The sequence below is a fragment of the Prosopis cineraria genome, unplaced genomic scaffold (assembly GCF_029017545.1).
Source record: "Prosopis cineraria cultivar Desert tree isolate PC_DT_omini unplaced genomic scaffold, ASM2901754v1 PC11, whole genome shotgun sequence".
NCBI lineage: Eukaryota > Viridiplantae > Streptophyta > Magnoliopsida > Fabales > Fabaceae > Prosopis > Prosopis cineraria.
In genome coordinates, this window is record NW_026555342.1 from 12,128,279 (window position 1) to 12,147,337 (window position 19,059).

Sequence of the window (19,059 nt, forward strand, 5' to 3'; positions counted from 1 at the left end):
TTCGTAGTTTCATCATCAGTAACATCTCTGTGAAGGGATTAAAGTTGAACGTCAGAGAGAGCAGAAAAGTATCTTTCAGTATTAAGCTTAGGTTTAACGTTATCTTCTTCTTTGAATAGATTTTCAAAATAGGAAACAGCCATCCTTTTAAGAATAATTAGATCATGAATCCAAGTATTATCATTCTCTTTAAGGGATAGAATCTGATTCCTCTTATTCCTAATAATCGATGTAGCATGAAAGAATTTGGTGTTTTGATCACCCCATTTTAACTACTTACATCATGATTTTTGAAACCAAATTAATTTTTCTTACATGAGAACTTTATTGTAATCTTCCTAAAGAGACTTTTCCAGCTTCCTTAAAAAATGATTATCACTATGATGTCTATTTCTATCAATACCTTTCAATCTGTGTGCAAAATTCTTTTCTTTTTAAAAGATATACTATCGATATTCTTCTTATTCCAGTCGGTGGCAGTAGATCTAAATTTGGTAACTCCCTCATGCCAATCATTATTAGTCCACAAATCTTTAATAAGGGGATGGAAGGAATCCTCAAGCATCTAAGCAGCATGACAATAAAAATTTTTGGGGTGATGCTTTTATTTCTCCTCCTTATGTAATTGAATTTTGATAGACGATGGTCAAAACCATACTTAAGCAAGTGAAAGGAGTTGGCCTGATGAAATGCAAGTCTTCATTCTGTGTTATAGAAAGCCCAATCAAGACGTTCTTTAATATTGCCTTTCTCCTAAGTCTAATTCAAGAAGATTGAAAGAATTTATACAATATCTAAATTGCTTAATAGACCTCCAATTGAAATTATTTCCCCCATATTTATCTTGACAAGTAAGGTAGGCATTGAAATCTCCCACACTAAGTTAAGAATTAAAAGTTTTTTGAGCTATAGAGATGATAGAGTCCTGTAACATGTCACAGTTGCAGGGGTTAGGATCTCCATAAACACAAAATAACATATAAGAATTATTAGAAGCTAAAATGTTAATCTTGCAATGTAAAAGTTGAACTTAGAAAATAAATAATCAATATTAACAACATCATTATTTAATAATAACTAAATACCACCGACATAACTAGTAGCTTCAACCCGAATCCAATTAGAAAAACCCAATTTTCTAATAATTTTGTTAGCTTTAGCACCATTAGTTTTAGTTTCAAGCTATATAAAGATTTGAATATTATAAGTATTAATTATTTCTTCGATACATTTAGGAAAATTTTTCACACAAGAACCTCTACAATTCCAACAAATTATATTCATATTAAAAATAAAATAAAAGGAGTAAATAAAATTGGATTATGATTAGTCTTTTGGATTTTCAAATGCATCTTCAATTGAATCATCACTGAATTCATCATCCTCAAGATCGTCATTGTGCACTTGATTATCATAATCTTCATTAAGCAAATCATCATCAAGAATATCCTCATCATTGCCCTCATACGCAAAATCCTTATGAATAATTGCTTGATTTGATAAATTGTTGTGAGATTATATATTGGAAGATTTATTGAATTGAGTTTTTGGAACATGCTTTGAATGATTTCTAGGTGAGGAGGCTTTCTCTGATCAATGAAGGGGTTGGAAATAATTGGAGAATTTTGTTGAGAATTTTCTAGATCGTTTATGGCTATTGTCCAGATGTTAAGATTAAGGAAGAATTTTGCTCTAACTTTAGTTTTATCCTTGTCATGTAATTCAGTAGTGGGCTGAGCAGTATTTACATTTTTAGGCTCATATAAAGAGCCCAAGTTTCTCTTATTTCCTTTAATAACACTATGTATTCTTTTTGTGGCCTTATTATTCATGTTACTGGGCTGCAGCTCTTTGGACTCAATTTTTTCCAAGTTAATGGTTTTTGGGCCTTCTTAATTGAAAGATGGCCCAAGTTTTGTAGCTCTTTTCCCTTTTTCTTTCATGCACAGATCTGAATCATAAGAAGGCTTGGCCATTGCTTCTTGTTCCATATGTATTCCTCTTTTCACTCCTGCAGCCTCTTTCCTTCTCTAGACTTGTTTGACAACCTTTGTAGGGGTAATCTTAGCTAAGTCATTATGTAGAGTTGATTCAACTCTTCTCTGGTCATCTTCTTCACATTATAGGGTAGCTAGGATGTCAAATCTTAATCTAGTTGAGAGGTTAAGTCCTCGATTTTAGCAAAATAGTTTGTTGTCGCCTTGGATTTTGAGTGTTTCTTGGCCGTCTGAATCTCATGAAGTCACCAAACTCATCATTTGGTAAGTTCTAGTTTTTTTTAATAGACCCAGGTGTTGTTTGCTTGAATTTGCCATTTATTCTTATTCTTTATTTGGTTTTTGACTATTGTTGTGTTCATTAGCTTTGAACCTCTCCAAATTTAATTTATTCCAACTTTTGATTTTTAGGCTGTAGGGGAAATGTTTTCGTTGTGTCTATAGCATCCACAACCAAAATAAATGAGGTTCAGGCTTTCATATTCTACATTGTATAATTCGTCTCTGATAAGAAGTCTTGGAATAAGTTTTTTTAAAGATCTACTTCCACACTGATCCTCACAAACTTACCCTTTTTAGTCTTACCTTGCTCATCCTTGGAATTAGATTTAGATAAAGAATTGGAATCCACGTTTAAAGTCTTTCCTATATAGTTTCCTATCTCTAAAGTACCTCTTTATCATAGCATTGTATTGAAATGTTGGTCAGTCTAATTTAAAGTGCAATTTTGCCTATAGTATTGGAGTTTGAATTGAAATTAGGAGACCAATGTTGAACAAGGATACAATGATTAAAAATTATCTAAGGGCTACTATTAAAAATATTGTCATAGGCAGAATAATCTTTAGTTGTAACATTATAGTAGCTATTTACTAGGTCAATCAATTCAAAATTTTTAAACTGCCACATTTTAGATAACCTTGGATTAAGGAATTTTAGATTGGGCTGTAAATCCAGAGTTTTAATGATAACTGCATCCATCCAAAGGTAGGCATATTTTCTTCCATTCTTTATTAAAGATTTGTAGAGAAAGATATTGATCCATCAACTTTTTGGTTCTTTTTGATGGTGTCCATTCTTTATCTAATTCCTTTGCAAGAGTTACATTTTTGTGACTAGTGCTTCCTCCTATATTAATACTATAGCAACTATTATATCTAATAAGAGAGTCTTTATAGGAGATAGGTACTTTGACCCTTTAGTATAAATTTGGCTTCTATGATTGGACTTGACTTCCAGGAGTTTCGTTAGTTTGTATTTCTATAGGCTACCTCTGTTAATCACTGCTATGAAATTTGGTTAGACCCAAGTTGTTTTATTTGTTCTGTTGTAGTTTTGATTGTTGGTGCTTTCTTGACTCATTATCAACTATGACATCATCAAGCTTGGAAGTATTTCTATTAAGCAAGTCTATCTCTTCTTTAGATGGAGGGGGATTTGAGGTCTGTTTATTTGTTGATGAAGCAGAGAAAATGAAGTTTGTATCAATCTAAGATTGAGAATTCATGGGAATGATAGAGAGATGAAAGTTGTTAAGGAAGAAAAAAAAAGATGAACCTTATTTCTAGAAAGCTAGAGAGAAGGTAGAGCTTCTCACTCAAACTTTCAAACTATACCCTAATGGCTCATTACTTTGATGCAATGGCTATTCTATTAGCTAGCCATGGGGAATGGGTCTATTTGCTTAAGAATGAATTTTTCAATCTAAAATGTCCTCATTTAAAATTTGTATTAATGGATAAGGGTGGGAATAGGTCAAGCCCTTAACAGAGGCATATAACCTGGCCTACTTCAGACCTAGTATAGACTACTTACTAAATAGGCTTAGGCCAAACTTAAGTTTTTAATTAAGCCTATTAGTTTAATAAGCCATGCTTATTTTTTCAAGGTCTAGTTTATGAGCCTAATAGGCCGGTCTATATATATATATTATGCATTATATTACAAACACATTAGTTTCACCATATGATTTAATCAATTTATTTTTTACTACCTCTAGTTATATTTTCAATCATATTTGACTTATATATTAATTTTAATGTTGTCACTTTATTGTTATATTATATTATAGTTATTAAGTCCTTTGAATTCTTATATATTGTAATTAATAAATCAGGTTATATATTATATATTATAGTCCTAAAATATATTTGAAACGTTTAAAACTAAAATGCAAGCCTACTTAAAAGGCTTTACTTTTGAGTAGGCCTCTAAATAAGTATGCAGGTTAGGCCATGTTTTAAGTAAGCTCAGGCCTGAGCCATAAAAAAAAGCTTTATAGAAACTTTAAGCCAAGCTCAAGCGTCTAATTTACCACATAGGCTTAAGCTTATTTGACTAAAGCTTAACTCGACTAGTGTATTTCCACCCTTATTGCTAGCACACACCCTTCTCTTTTCTTCTTTCCTTCTTCACATTCTCTATCAACAATATGAACAGCTCTCCTTAGCAATTGAACATTGATGACAAACCGTACCTCCCAATTCTTGTGACACTAGTAGATCTACCAACAACTACAAGGTGTTTTCTCCCTCCATCGAACCCAGCCATGATAAGCTTATGATTCTTTAACAAACTCAACAACAACAAGCGACAGTGTAGGGTTTCTTCCTCTCACTCTTGCCTTTCTCTTTGACAACCCATTACCATTAACAAGCAAGCTTTGTCCCTTAATAAGCTTCATTTTTCCTCTTCAACCTTCCTTCTTTCTCTCTCAATGTCACTGGGCTGCTCACAAGTATGAAAGCTTAGTCCGAGGAGGTCTTCACATTGGCCTCCAACTTCATATACTATGAAGATTTCATGCTTGATGAGTGTTGGTGGAGGTCACCATCATTTGTACCGGCGAGTCTATTTTCATTTTGCTATCTTCAAATCTAGTTTGATTTGGTTTTTGGATTTTTTTTTTCCTGATGAGAATGAAGGGATTACAAGAGGAGGAAGCCAAGGAAGGTGATATATTTTAGTATTTTAATATTATAATTATATTTATATAATAAAAATTATATCATCTTCCTACTTTCATACCAAATTTATTTTTAATGGAAAAATGATGATAAAATTTTCCTAAAATATATAAAAGATAATTTAGTTTTTAGAAAAGTCATAATTTTACTAAAGTTCTTAAGGACCTTTCTATCATTAATAAATTTATATAAATGATTAAATTACCTTTGTTAGAAATAAAATGATTTACAAGTTTTGTTTAAATAATCATAACTTTTCTTCTTATATTCACAATAATACAATAGTAAATCAAGAATTTAACATGTGAAGTTGTAATTTATTATTATATTGATGCGAATATAAAAAAATTATGATTATTTAAATAAAACTTGTTAATTATTTTTGATTATTTATATAAATTGATTAATGATAGAAAAGTCTTCAAAAACTTTAGTGAAATTAAAATATTTTAAAAACTAAATTATTATTTATATAATTTAAAAGAATTTTATTATCATTTTTTTAATAATCTCATTCTTATTCACATTTTCATTCTCATTCACACTTTTATTATATCAAAAATTATTTCCTCATACTAAACGAGGTCATATAGTATCACGTTTACAACCACCCTTAAAACGTGGCGTTAATCTCTGGGCCACCTATGAGGTGTCTTTTTCTTGGAGTGGAATTCTGTCCTCTTCTAACCTTGAAAGTTTCTTTGTTTTCATTAATCCCTCCATTGTGAAAGTCGACTTTTCGTCATTTCCATATCAAAACAGGGGATGATCAGGCCCACCATACGCACTTTAATTAAGTCGATGACCATGTCAAACTATAATTACTAATTTATTACCAATATTAATGAAACAGACAGCTACAATTACCGACCACACATAAGAGAAGTTAAAGCAAGTTAAAGACAAAACGATGAGGCAAAAAGAAGGGGCCAATCTTCCGAAGGAATTCTATACAACAAGTTTGCAAAATCCAGCAAGGATTTTTGTAAATTGTTGACAATGATGACGCGAACCCATTTTGTGGGGCAAATACATGCAATTTAAGCTTGGTTAGGAGCATTCAACCCACCTTTGCAGAAAATTTATACTCCCTCACTCTAAATTATAAGATATTTTTTAAAAAAATTTGTCATCCCAAATATAAAACATTTTAAAAAAATTAAAATTTTATTAAATAAATTTATTTAAATAATATTACTTCTCTCTCTATTTAATGCTAATTAAGGATAGATTTAAGGTTATTAAATAAAGAATTATTTTTAAAAGTTTATATTTTTATTTTAAAAAAATAAGATTGTCAAGTGTATTTAATAAAATTTATTGATATGTAAGATTTTATTTAAAAGTATTTTATAATTTAAGAGGAAAATAGTATATTATAATCTAGAATTACAAAGTAATTTGGCCTCTAAATTATAAGTTTGAAAATGTTTGGGCCCCAAATTCATTTTTTGTGTAATATTTTGTTTAATTTTTAAAAACAGTATAATTTTGCTTGTCATTATTAAAAATTAATTCTAACCATTAGTTGACAAAAAGACTTCAAAAATTATCAAAAAAAGGTCAATAAAGTTACATAAAAGGACATAAATTTATAGACAATAATCTAAAAAAAATAAAGAAAATGATTAAAAAAATTTTATTCATCATTTTATGTAATTTTTGAGGTATTTTTCTATTATTTTTCATTAACTAACAATTAAAGTTTACTTTTGTTAATAAGTTTATAAGTTTTAAATGCTCTTGAATTTCTAGTTTAAACTTTAAAAGTCATATTGTCATTTAACCCTAAAATCTAATAAGAAAAATTGCCCACTAAATACTAGTACTATAATATTTATGTTTTTACATAACTTCCCACTTTTGAGAAGCACTTCTTACTTTTGAGACTGAAGTTGTTGAGTAGATGATTGGGCAAAATAAATTTTCAAATGAATATCCAGAAGCCATTTGAAAATAGGTTTCAAAACGTGCCAGGGGAAGCTTTTAAATGTATACCCAGAATCTTGATAATAATAGTATTGCCCTCAAGAGGATTTGACATTAAAATTATGGATGTGCACGAAACTTTCATTATTTTTTATTTTTTTCTTACTAGATTATATAAATAATATATTTGTTATATAATATATACTTTCAAGTTTCATACTCAGAACTCTTTTTTCGACCAAAAACATTCAGACCATTTTTTGACCAAAAAAAAAACTCAACCTCTAAATAATGTAGATGTGTAATTTCATTTTTCACATTTCACAATATATAATTCAAATAATTTTAAGTTTATCAAATCAATTCTCGAGTCAAAAAAATTTTAGCGCTAACACTTCTAGATTAACACGTCTTCACTTAACTTTAACCTTCTTTTAAAAAATTCTGTTTTTAAAAAGATGATAGTTGTGTAATCATTCACCAAGTCAAGAACAATTAAAGAAACTAAGAAAAAATTATAATTAGCTAGTTAACTAAGATAAGAAAAACTAAAATGTCTGCACTAATATGTCAAGGATGTTATAAATCGTGGGACCGGAGGAGCACCATTTATAGCTCGCCGTTTTTTTTTTTTTTTTGAAATTGAATGCTGTCCGAATACTATTTTTCTCTGTTCCAATGATTTAAAAACTGGATCAACTAGATGATTGAACTGTCAATCAATTTAAATTTTGATTCAGTTAATATATAAAAGTTATTTTGAAGGTTGAGTCAGGTTGGGCTGTTTCAGATCGGGAACTGAATCTATTTTTTAAGAGCCGAATTGTTAAAAAAACTTTTTTATTGAATTTTTTTAAGAAAATGATTAATTTTTTTAATTATTTAATGTTATATTATATCATATGGCTTGTTAAGTCATGATAAACTTAAAATATTTAATTTTTTTAAGTTAAGTATCGATTTTGTATTTATTTTTTATATTTAAATTATTATATGCATCTATAATATTTTTAATTTAATTATTACATCATCGGTTTAACTATTGATCCAACCTGATTATACCATATGAATAGTAAACTACTGACATTTTTAATTTAATATTAAATTCAATTCTAAAAACATTGCTTTGCTCTCAAGAAAAAAAATATTTTAAAAAATTTCTAGTTGAATAACTTAAATTGTTTGGATTTGAGATACCCAAGAAAAATATTTGATACTACTCGTTGTCATTTTTGCCGGAATAACTTAAAATCTTTTTAATCGCTAGAAAAGTTTGGAATAAAATAGATTAAGGAAATTAAAATAAAAAACTAAATTTTTCTTCCTTTCATAATAAGCATAATAAAATTCAATACCATATATTATAAATATAAAAATTATTATACCTTATATAAATTATTAAATTTCATAAATCATGATTTTTAATTTTAAAAATTATATTATCCTTCCTTCTCTTATCAATGTGGTTAACTTATATTCCCATCACATTTTGTCTTTGCCTGTATTTCTTTAATTCATTCAATTTCATATTTTCTATCAACCAAACAGGTGTTTAAGAATTTATGTTTTATTTTGAATGAGAGAAAAAATAGAGAGCACAGAAAATTAGAAAAATATATTTTTAACCCTTATTTTTTCTAAGGAGAATGATAGATAGATCTTGAGGGAATTAATTAATTCAAAGTATCAAACTCCAGAAATTTATAAATTTAATTTGTAATTTTACAATTTTATTATGAGGAATTTGTAATTTATTTTTTTAAATTTTAATATGGTTAACAACAAATAAATTTATTTTACCTATTAAAATTTAGAACACAAACTGTAAATTTATCATAATAAAATTATAAAATTAAGAGTTGAACTTATAAATTTTTAAAATTTAGTACTTTAAAACTTATTTTGAATCAATTAATTTTTTTAGGATTTACCTACCATTCTTCATTTTCTTTTAGTTCTTCCATTGTGATGGAAAACTAAGGGCAGAAACTGTGCTCCCAACTCCCAAGAAAATTTTTCTTTCTAAATTTTTTCTTTTGTTTATTTTTTTTCTCATTTCAAATGAAAGGTGAAAGAACTTCATTTAAGTTGCTTGAGTTCATTTAAGTTACATCAAAACAAGTACATTTTTTCTGTATTTTTTACTTTATAACTAACCTATATTTTTAATGTTTTTAATTCTTTTAAGTTGTAAATCCATGTATTCTATCTAAATTTTTACGTAGTTAATGTATGCGTAGATAATTTAATGAAAATAGAGTACAAAATTAATATATTTGTCACGGAAAGCTCCAAATAATTAATTTAAATTAAATAATCACGCTATTGAAGTGACATTCAAATAATTTAATTAAATATTCTATAATATTTTTGATCAAATTTGATCATGTTTTAATATTTGTTTTTTAAAAATAAAAATAATATTTCAACGACTCTGATTAAATCTGAAAAATGCAGCTGACATTTGGACCGTTAAGATCCTCTAAAGATACGTTCCCCATACAGCCTGCAAATACCAACACCGACCTGGATACCCTCTCTGTACTCAAGTACATTACTCGTCTCTTCCTTATCGTCGCGCTCTCTCTCAAAAGTCCAAAGTACAAAACGACTTCGGTTACATTCTTCTCCTTCAAGAAAACTTGGCTGGCTGGCTAGCTCGCATTCTGTTCATCTGCCTGATTTTTTTTTTCCTCCTTTGTTAATACTTCTTTTTTTCCCCCCTAAGGAATGATGTTCGGTCTCATTTCTAAATTCCCAGAAACTCATTCCCCCTGACTTACGTTACTTGAAGTGGGGTCCAAATTAACGCCACCATTATCAGATTATTTTGCTTCCTTGACAATGCCATGCTGAGAATTACCGAATCTCACCTACTAATTCTTCACCAACTACAAACATTTTGGATGGATTTAGATTTCCCTGAGACCTTTTTTTAAGGCCTCGTAGATTGGATTTTCTCATGGCTCTGAAGGGCGTTTCCATCTGGAGTTGTTCCCAAGCTCCTCAATTGGGTGTTGCAAATTCTCATTCGGGAAATTCTGGGAAGATTGTCAATTTGAGAGGTGACTTTGGGAAATGCCGCAAATGGGAATGCTGTTGTTTGGATGTTTTAGCTCAGAGAGCTACGACTCCCGTTGAAGATGAGAAGCCAACTATGCCAATGGTTGAAATTTCTAGGCCCAGTGATGGGGCTCATGAAAATGACTCCAAGGGGTTTCACAAGGATTTAAACCTGCTTCCTAGTGAGTTATATCTATCCGGTGATTCCTACAATGAACTTTAGCGATTACCATTTTTAAGCTTTAATGGCGTGCAGAGAATTATTTTTCTGATAGCTGGTTCTTAATGGACAACCGCGACTATTGACCTGCATATCTGGAATTAACATTTGGGGAATACTTCTGTGAAGGATAGTTTTATTTTGGCATAGAATTTTGTAGTCGAATGAAGAAATTTCTTAAGATGGAAATGCATATCATATTTAATCACACAAATTTGTTCGCCCACAGGATATTCACATGGTATCACCGTATCAGCATTGAACTGGTTTTGTTTTGCTAGTAATGGTGAACACATTTTAAATATATCCGAGACCTTTCCTTTGTTTTATTGTTAAAGGTTACAGTAAAAATTATAAACTATTTATAGCCCCTCACCAAACAATTTAAAACATTGAATTGAATTCATATCCATATTAGAGCCTTTATGAGCAACTGACTAGGAGTTCTAACGTTGTTTGACCTCATTAAGTTTTAGCATAAGGTATTGTGAGGTATTCTTTGTCTGCACTCTTTTGTAGGTAAAACTACCTCACTTAACAGCTTAATCTTTTGACCTGAAGTGACCATTGACAAAACCCATACAAGAGTAAAAATGTTGCATGTTTCTGTTAACAGATTATGTGTTTATTCAAGAGCTTATTGTAGTTTGCTATCAACCCTCTTGCATGCTCTCAGCTTATGTTTTTTTCTCATCTCTTGACTGCATTTTCAATTATGACTTTGTAAATAATTAATATATGATGATGGAAGAAAAGTCCTTCTGACTAAAAGAAGAAGATCTGAATCATACAGATAGAACTTTGAGAGACAGGAGTGTTGAGATTTTTTTCTTTTTTCTTTTCACTTTACCAGGGGGGATCTAGTTTGCCATGTTCTAAACTTTGTGCTCTCTTTCTCAGTCATCCTCTATCTACTTTGTTCTTTTATCATCTGTTGAATCAAATGTTTGGAGATGAAAAATGGCCGAAAAGAATGATTGGTTGTGATGTTATTGTTTCTGCTTGTATATGAAAGATGAAGATAAATGACAGAGAGACTAAGAACAAATACTTTATCAGAAACATTTAGTGTGTCACAGAGCACTAAATGTTGTTCATGTTTAACTATTTATGTTGCCTGTGGATTTATTTTGGTAATCCAAGTCGTAGTGGTTGTGCTATTTGGAGTTTCTTCATAGTTGCTGTCAAAATTCTTGACTCGATACAATGGCATGGATTCTGTAGGATGTGAACACACATGCTTTGTTTTCTTAACTTCATTTATGAATCTAACCTCAGTGGCAAATTTCAGTTTAGTAATCTTTGTGCCCATAAAACCAATAGATTCGGATACTTAGCTGACCACAATTGTATCATCCAAGTAATATGTAATTAGGATTATGACAGGTCTCATCAAGTTTTGTTTTTGAAGTTAAATGAATAGGTTAAGGGATCATGTAAGAGTCTATAGTTTTATCCCCTAATTATCTCAATTCACTAATAACCACGTGGTCATGCATGCATGCATGCATGCATGGTAACAAAATGATTGTATAATAATGAATAGAGTATACAAATTTTGTGCTACCAATAAATGACTTAATCTATTTCCTTTTTTCCATTACCTCTTGAGAATGATCATGAAACTACTCTATTTGCAGAACCATTGACAGCTAATGATGTTTCTTCTCCTCCAAGTGATGGATCAAAGGTGCGCGTTGCATATCAGGTATGTATATTATGCTTGATAATTTCTTTTCAATTGCAAGATCCATGTCATTATTTCCATTGTTGCTAACTAGGCAAATGCTTCATTTAGGGCATACCTGGAGCATATAGTGAGGATGCAGCTTTGAAGGCATATCCAAAATGTGAGACTGTTCCATGTGATGAATTTGAAGTTGCATTCAAGGTTTCCATACTTGTTTCCCTATCTCTCTACCTTTCTAATTGATAGCTAACTAACCACTGTTCCTGTATTGCTATTATATTCTTTCCTGTAGGCAGTTGAGTTGTGGATAGTGGATAAAGCTGTTCTACCCATTGAAAATTCTGTTGGTGGAAGTATCCACCGTAATTATGATTTGCTTCTTCGCCATAGGCTGCACATTGTTGGAGAGGTGCAGTTGCAAGTTAACCACTGCCTCTTAGGATTGCCTGGTGTGAGAAAGGAGGAGCTGAAACGTGTTGTGAGTCATCCTCAGGTTAGCTGTTATTTTTGCTATTTTCCCGTCTTTTCCAGTTGATTGGGCAGGACTTGATCATGTATAATGCTTCCTAATCTGAACATGCTAGCGGGGTACTTAAGTTCATGCTTTAAGATGGCAGCTATATCAAGCAGAATAATTTATTGGATTAGATCAATTAAGTTATCTTCATTGTTCTGCTGCATAATATTAATTTTTCATTGAAAAACTTGTCAATCTCAATATGTCATTTGTAAAGAGGATCCATTGTTCCCAGACTTTTAAACCATTGCATTTATCATAAAAAAGATTACCTGTTGACAACAAAATGCTCAAGTAGAAGTATTTAATCTTTTTCTGGCATGCAGGCTCTTGCTCAATGTGAGGTGATGCTTAACAACTTAAATGTTATCAGAGTTGGTTCACCTGATACAGCTGGTGCTGCTCAGGTACAACACCAAAAAAATTTTTGGTGCATTGAAAACAAAAAAGTACTTGTATTGTAGAATAGTATGACCTAACACTTAGGATGCTTGAACAGACAGTGGCATCGAATGGCATTAGAGACACTGGAGCTATTGCTAGTGCTAGAGCTGCCAAGCTATATGGCCTAGACATGCTTGCAGAAAATGTCCAGGTTAAATTTTATCTACAGTTTTTGGAAGAGCAGGCTCGTAGAATATGTGGTCTTAGTTTGTTCTTTTCTTTTATTTGTGCTTTTTTTTTCCCAATGCATGCATGCAAGTGTATCAGATGTTATGTCATTTGAACTTGATTTGTTGGTAGCTCTTCATGGAAAATATTCAAAACCATTGCTTGTGTTTCTCGATTATAATTGGATGGCATTTGATTATTTATTTGGTATTTATGTCCTTGTTATCTTTTTAAGTGAGCTGTCATTACTCTTGCCCTTCTAGAATTGAACAAGAAATTCTAATTTCCTTCTATTGGATTGGGTTCTAAAACGAAGCTGATAATATGCCATTCTTGCTTTGGTTACATTTTAATTATGGAATTACTATAACTGTTTCCATTTCTATGCTTTTGGTGCCACTTTGCCAATGCCTAATCATCCCCCCCTTTCTTTATCTGTCATTGTGGATGCTTTTATTGTTCTCAAGAACTGAAGCACCTTTCCCAATCTCTCTCTCTCTCTCTCTCTCTCTCTCTCTCATTGATAATTTTTTTCCCTTGAATTTTTCTATTTCAGAATTGTCTTGATATGAAGTTTGTTTGTTGTTTATGAATTACTTAAATATCTCGACCAAACTAGTCAAATTGTGATATGCATCGTAAAGTGAAAAGTATATTTTTGAATTGTGGTTTTATAAAATGTACCAAATTGAATGATAGCTTGACTTGCTAACAATAACATATATCTATTTGTAATACGCATAAAATACTCAAGATTAAACCTAAGAGTTAAAAGAAGTAACCACACATAAATCATGGATTAGTCTACTAGTCATTAATTCTTTAAATAATCTCAAATAATATCTTTCTTTTTCTTTATATGAGGCATCAATGATACTGATCTATTATTCAACAATGCTATGCCAATTCATTTTTTTTCACACATTTATGAATCACATAGTCACACTAGTCTATCATATTGGCATGAGTGACGGGATATGGTCAATTCAGTCATCAATTCATATTATTAGCTTCATGTCTCACTATGAATCATATGATTTCAACTGTAAATCATACAATTTAAAACTGCTTCTAATTCATATTGTTGATTTTGTGACACATTACAAATAATAATATTTGAATTGTAAAGGGAAAAGATGATTATCAGTCTCTATAGTTTCATCAAGTTTTGTTTTTAGTCACTGTAATTTTTTCAGTGTTTTCAATCCCTATAGGTTTTGGAAAAATTAGGTGATGTTTGTTTTTCAAGTTCCAATAGTTTCAATTTTTTCAGTTTCTTTAGTCTCTATAAGGACTGAAAATACTGGGGAAAAAAAAATTATAGAGATTAAAAGCAAAATCTAATGAAACTATAAGGAGATTATGTTTTCCCAATTGTAAATTTATCATTTTTATTACTATGACCTCAGCACTAGGTGGCTGTGCCAGTCATAAATGAGTATATTATTTCCTTTCATACCTTTATAATTTTTATTAAAAAGATGGCAGTTGTGATTTTTGCCAGATCAAAATTGAACTGACTATTTGCCATCTATTTAGGATGATGATGAGAATATTTCACGTTTTCTGATCCTTGCAAGGGAGCCTGTAATTCCAGGAACTGACAGACGTTATAAGGTATAAGAGAATTAGTTTCTTATATGCGCATTTCTATGAATTTCCTGATGAATTTATGGGCCCCCCCTCCCCCACCCTTTCAGACTAGCATTGTTTTTAGTCTGGAAGAAGGGCCTGGTGTCCTTTTCAAAGCTTTGGCAGTTTTTGCTTTGAGGGACATTAATTTGTCAAAGGTGAGCTATAATAAAACCTGGTTTTCCTATTTTGAATTTGAATTTTGAAACACACATTCGATCAGTTGTTTCTGGTATAATTTCAGATAGAGAGCCGTCCACAGCTACAGCGCCCATTAAGGGTAGTTGATGATTCAAATCAAGGGAGAGCCAAGTGAGTAGTGGATTTTCACCTCAATTTAGATTTTCAATGGTAGAATTAAGTATTTAAATTGAGTTCAGATGCAGTGGAGTCCATGATTTGTAGATAACTAGATCACTTTATTTATCCATATTACTAGATGGTCAAGTATAATAATAATAAGGGTTTACTCTGGAAAAATAAATCATATTTCTAACTCCTTGGTTCAGAGATAGGAAAGAAATAAATGTTAAGAGACTGGGGTTTGGTTTTACTTTATGAATATGATCTGCTGATTTAAATGGAAAGTGTGCTGTGCAACTTTTATGATTCAACTCTTGTGGTGGCAGGTACTTCGATTACCTCTTCTTCATCGACTTCGAAGCTTCTCTGGCAGAACCTCGTGCGCAATTTGCTTTAGGACATTTGCAGGTCAGCCTATTATATCTTGAGGGCTAGAATTTAGTTTTCGTAATTTGTGGGGTCTTGCACGATTGATGTTAATCTTTATTTTTTAATTGCCTGAACTTTTTGTTCATCAATGAAATTGACTTTTGTGGTGAATTCTTTTGCAATTTTATTACCCATTCTAAATCTGGATTAGGTTGTCTGATTTTTCATTAATCAAGAATTTATCTACACTCCTTTTAATTCCTCCTATTTTCTATACTTGCATTCGTTTTCTTTTTTTCTTTTTTTGGTAATAATGGTGCAAGTGCTGGATGTCCTTGACTGACATATAATGTGTAGAACAAATTTGTCAGCCTCCTGCCATCGAGTATTGTGGCGTTCAACTTCATGAAGTTTATGGCTGAACCAGAGATTTACAATCACAGAAAATAACAGACTTTGAACCAAAAGCATATTGTAAATTGTTTCTGAGGAATCAGCAGTCAGCATGACAGTTAGAAAAGCTACACAATATTGGAACTTTTTCTGACGTTAGTTACATTATACATTCTGAAACTTAACTATGATCAGAACTTGACACTTGACAGTCTTAAGATGTAAGTGTATTGACTTAATTTATAACTTAAGCGATCGCTTTTTTTTTTTTTTTATTATTTCAGGAATTTTCAAGTTTTCTTCGTGTTCTTGGTTGTTATCCTATGGATACAGTATGATTGAGGCTGAATGCCTGAACAAGGAGTAGAAGTCCATGCTGTAAATTTTACTGATCTGGGCAAAAGCCATTACCATTGACCACCAGATGTTCTTCCTGAATCAGAGTGAAGTGGAACCGATACAAGGCGTAAAAGCTGATACAGAAGGTAGAAAGTTTCTATATTTGACTTTTAGTTTAGAGCATTGATTTATATTATAAATTCTCATATATTTTAAAGATTCGCTTTCAGAACTTGTTCTCGGCAGCCAAACCAAACTTCATTTGTAGGATAATGCATGTATTTTCCATAAAAAATGCTTGCAATCAGGCATGTTAATTTTCATTTACTTAATATTTAATTCTCGGAGAGCATACAAAAAGTGGAAACAAAAGAACGCGAGGGACAAACGTGAAAGATCGTGTGAAATAAAAGTATATTTTAGCGTCTGCAGTTTGCAATTGCATAAAGTGAAATAGCATCAGCGATTCAGTATTCAAAGTCTCAACATATGCATTTTACCTGATTTAAGATAAAAGACAGACTAATCATTTTTTTTTTTTTGGGTACAGACAGATTAATCATCTGAGGTTATTGAGTCTGTTCCTAGTAATTTTCTAAGAACAGCACGTACTTAGCTGTGCCAATCAAATCATCCATCAATGTATGTCTAGAACGTATTTTTCCGTCTATTTAGGATCAACTTATATCTTGGAACCTCTGCCTCACTAGTGATGTTGGTCTTGGGATTTTTATTTTATTTTTATATTTTTCCTTTTCGGCTCCTCTTTCTTTTTCTCAAGACCCGAACTAGTTCTAAAGAATCTAATTAGTTTATTTTCTAATGAAATATGTTTATTATTTATGACTTTTCTCCTCAACAATTGTGATTTTTTTGGCCATGACAGCTATTGCAACAATAATTAACGATTAATAAAAATAAGGTTTAGGTGGGATACTTAATCTTGACCACTTTTCTTGTTACATTAATTAAAAAAAAATGGAATACTTGAAAACAACTCATTCAAGAGCTTGCCACTCAGCAATGTCTTGTAACATGGCATGTAAATTCCTTGGTAGGTGAGTTTATGGGTTCAACCTTGTTTGTAATTTCAAGTTATGAGTGCTTGTTTCTCTAACACTCTTGTAACTCTTTTCCGTTCAAATTGTAAAAAATTTCTAATCATGTTTCACATATTAATGAAAGTAATTTTTTTTTTTTTTACTTCTATGAAAGAATGACTCGTCTTTCTTATTTTCTCCTTAATCATGTTATTATGAAGAGTGAGAAGGAGTGTTTAATCAAATCATATTTTGCATGCTTATACTAGTTTAACATAAGGGTAAATTTTAAAAATAATTTCAGTAAGTATCAATTGTCACATATAGTTTCGATCAAATTTAGTTGAAAAGAAATGTCGAACAACTTAGATCGAAGAGTACCGATGAGCACATCATTTATTAGGTTTTGTGAAATAATAATGAAAAGGATTTATATGAGACAAGATAAACAATTGGAAGCAATGACAAGAATGGAATCGAAATGAGCGGCATGCTTTTTATGAGTGGAATTTTGGTGCATCTCAGAATTTTCTGTCGCTGTTGCAATTCCAAGTCTCTTTCTCTCACCCTTTGGCCTCTCCCAAGAGTTACAACTTTTCTTTATGCCCCTTCTTGTTTATGCTTCTTAAATTCACTCTATTTTCATCATAAATTCATTCTTTAGGATCAAATTCTAACAATATTTTGTATACTTTTTTTATTAAATACTTATCTCGGATTCTAATTTATATTGCATCATCTTCAATTTACTCTAAAAAAAATTTCAATTTGATTTTCAAAACATCATCCTAAAAAAAAAATGGAAAACAGAGGAATGGAAAACAGACGATGTGAGGCTTTTTGGTATCGGGCTCCAGTGCCTCTATGGACCATATCGATCATAAGCTTCCAACAACCATTTTTAAAAAATGCACGTGGACCAGATTCCACTGTTTAAAGAACACCATGCTACATAAAAAAATAAAATCGAGAATATGCCAGTTTCACAATTTTGGCTTTTCATCACTGATATTTTATATACTATTTCATTTAAAACTATCATCATTTTTCTAATCCACACTTGATCTATGACATAGAAACCAACTCTCTAATTCATAGTTAACCATAAAATTACCTTGTCTTTTGCTTAAAGTTATTTTCCTATGACTGTAGTCCCATAGAATAATATTTTGTGACAAACACGCCAGGGGTCTATTTGATCGGAGGGTAATGGAGGAGAGATAAAATTCTAATGAGTTTTTTAAAGCAAAAAAAAAAATCTAAGGAGTTTGATTTTAAAAAAATTAGAGAAGTGAAGTTAAAATATTTTAATAAATTTTCTTTACTCTTTTAATTAAATCTTTTTTATTAAAATTTTATGTCACCAACATAATGTAAGAGACAATAATATCACCACAATTGTGTATCTTTTGTTATGAAAATACATGGAAATGCCATTTGCATCCAATCATAATGACATCAAAGCCTTCTTATAAAACACACTGTTTTGAGTTTATAATTTTGTAGCCAATGACATGTAAGTTTTTTCTTTTTTTGGAATAAAAACATGGACAAAACCATGCAAGGGTTACAAGTGTCAAGATATATCAGAATTCAAGATGATCCTACATCTATGGGTGGATTACATTTTCCTCATATTTTATTATAGATCTTTATATTTTTTTTAGTATTTTAGGTTCATATATTTTTATTTTTTAATATTTTAGATCTTTAAATGAATAAAGCATACAAACTTAAAACATCGACAAAAAAAATATAGAGACATATAATAAAATATGAGTAAAATGTAAAAACGTACAATTATGTTTTTTCTATTAAAAATTAAAAATAATTTAAAAAATAAATAGATACAAATAATTTAAAAAATAAATAGAAACAACTTAACCATAGTGGGTCACTTCGGTTTTGGAAGCTTGGTGGCCTTTTAAACATAAATTTTCTTAACTTTAAAAAATGACCAATTTCAGATTAAAAATTAAAAAAAGAAGA

At 30.6% G+C, this 19,059-nt stretch overlaps 1 protein-coding gene across 5 annotated transcripts; it reads left to right on the top strand.

Annotated features, from left to right (window-relative positions):
• Window positions 1-9,453: 9,453 nt before the first annotated feature.
• On the top strand, window positions 9,454-16,873 carry LOC129285004 (arogenate dehydratase/prephenate dehydratase 1, chloroplastic-like). 5 transcript variants are annotated; one of them, XR_008587051.1, is made up of 12 exons: window positions 9,457-10,155; window positions 11,816-11,883; window positions 11,974-12,066; window positions 12,158-12,358; window positions 12,709-12,789; window positions 12,882-12,977; window positions 14,534-14,611; window positions 14,695-14,784; window positions 14,871-14,938; window positions 15,256-15,337; window positions 15,976-16,176; window positions 16,581-16,873. XR_008587051.1 is itself a non-coding variant. In XM_054920538.1 (11 exons), the coding sequence occupies exons 1-11, from the start codon at window positions 9,855-9,857 to the stop codon at window positions 16,027-16,029; spliced, it is 1,212 nt and encodes a 403-aa protein (XP_054776513.1). In that variant the 5' UTR covers window positions 9,457-9,854; the 3' UTR covers window positions 16,030-16,303. The 5 variants fall into 5 exon arrangements, 3 of the variants coding, with proteins under 3 accessions (XP_054776515.1, XP_054776513.1, XP_054776514.1); XR_008587052.1 differs by lacking the exon at window positions 16,581-16,873 and adding an exon at window positions 16,261-16,303; XM_054920538.1 differs by lacking the exon at window positions 16,581-16,873 and having other exon boundaries at window positions 15,976-16,303.
• Window positions 16,874-19,059: the final 2,186 nt, after the last annotated feature.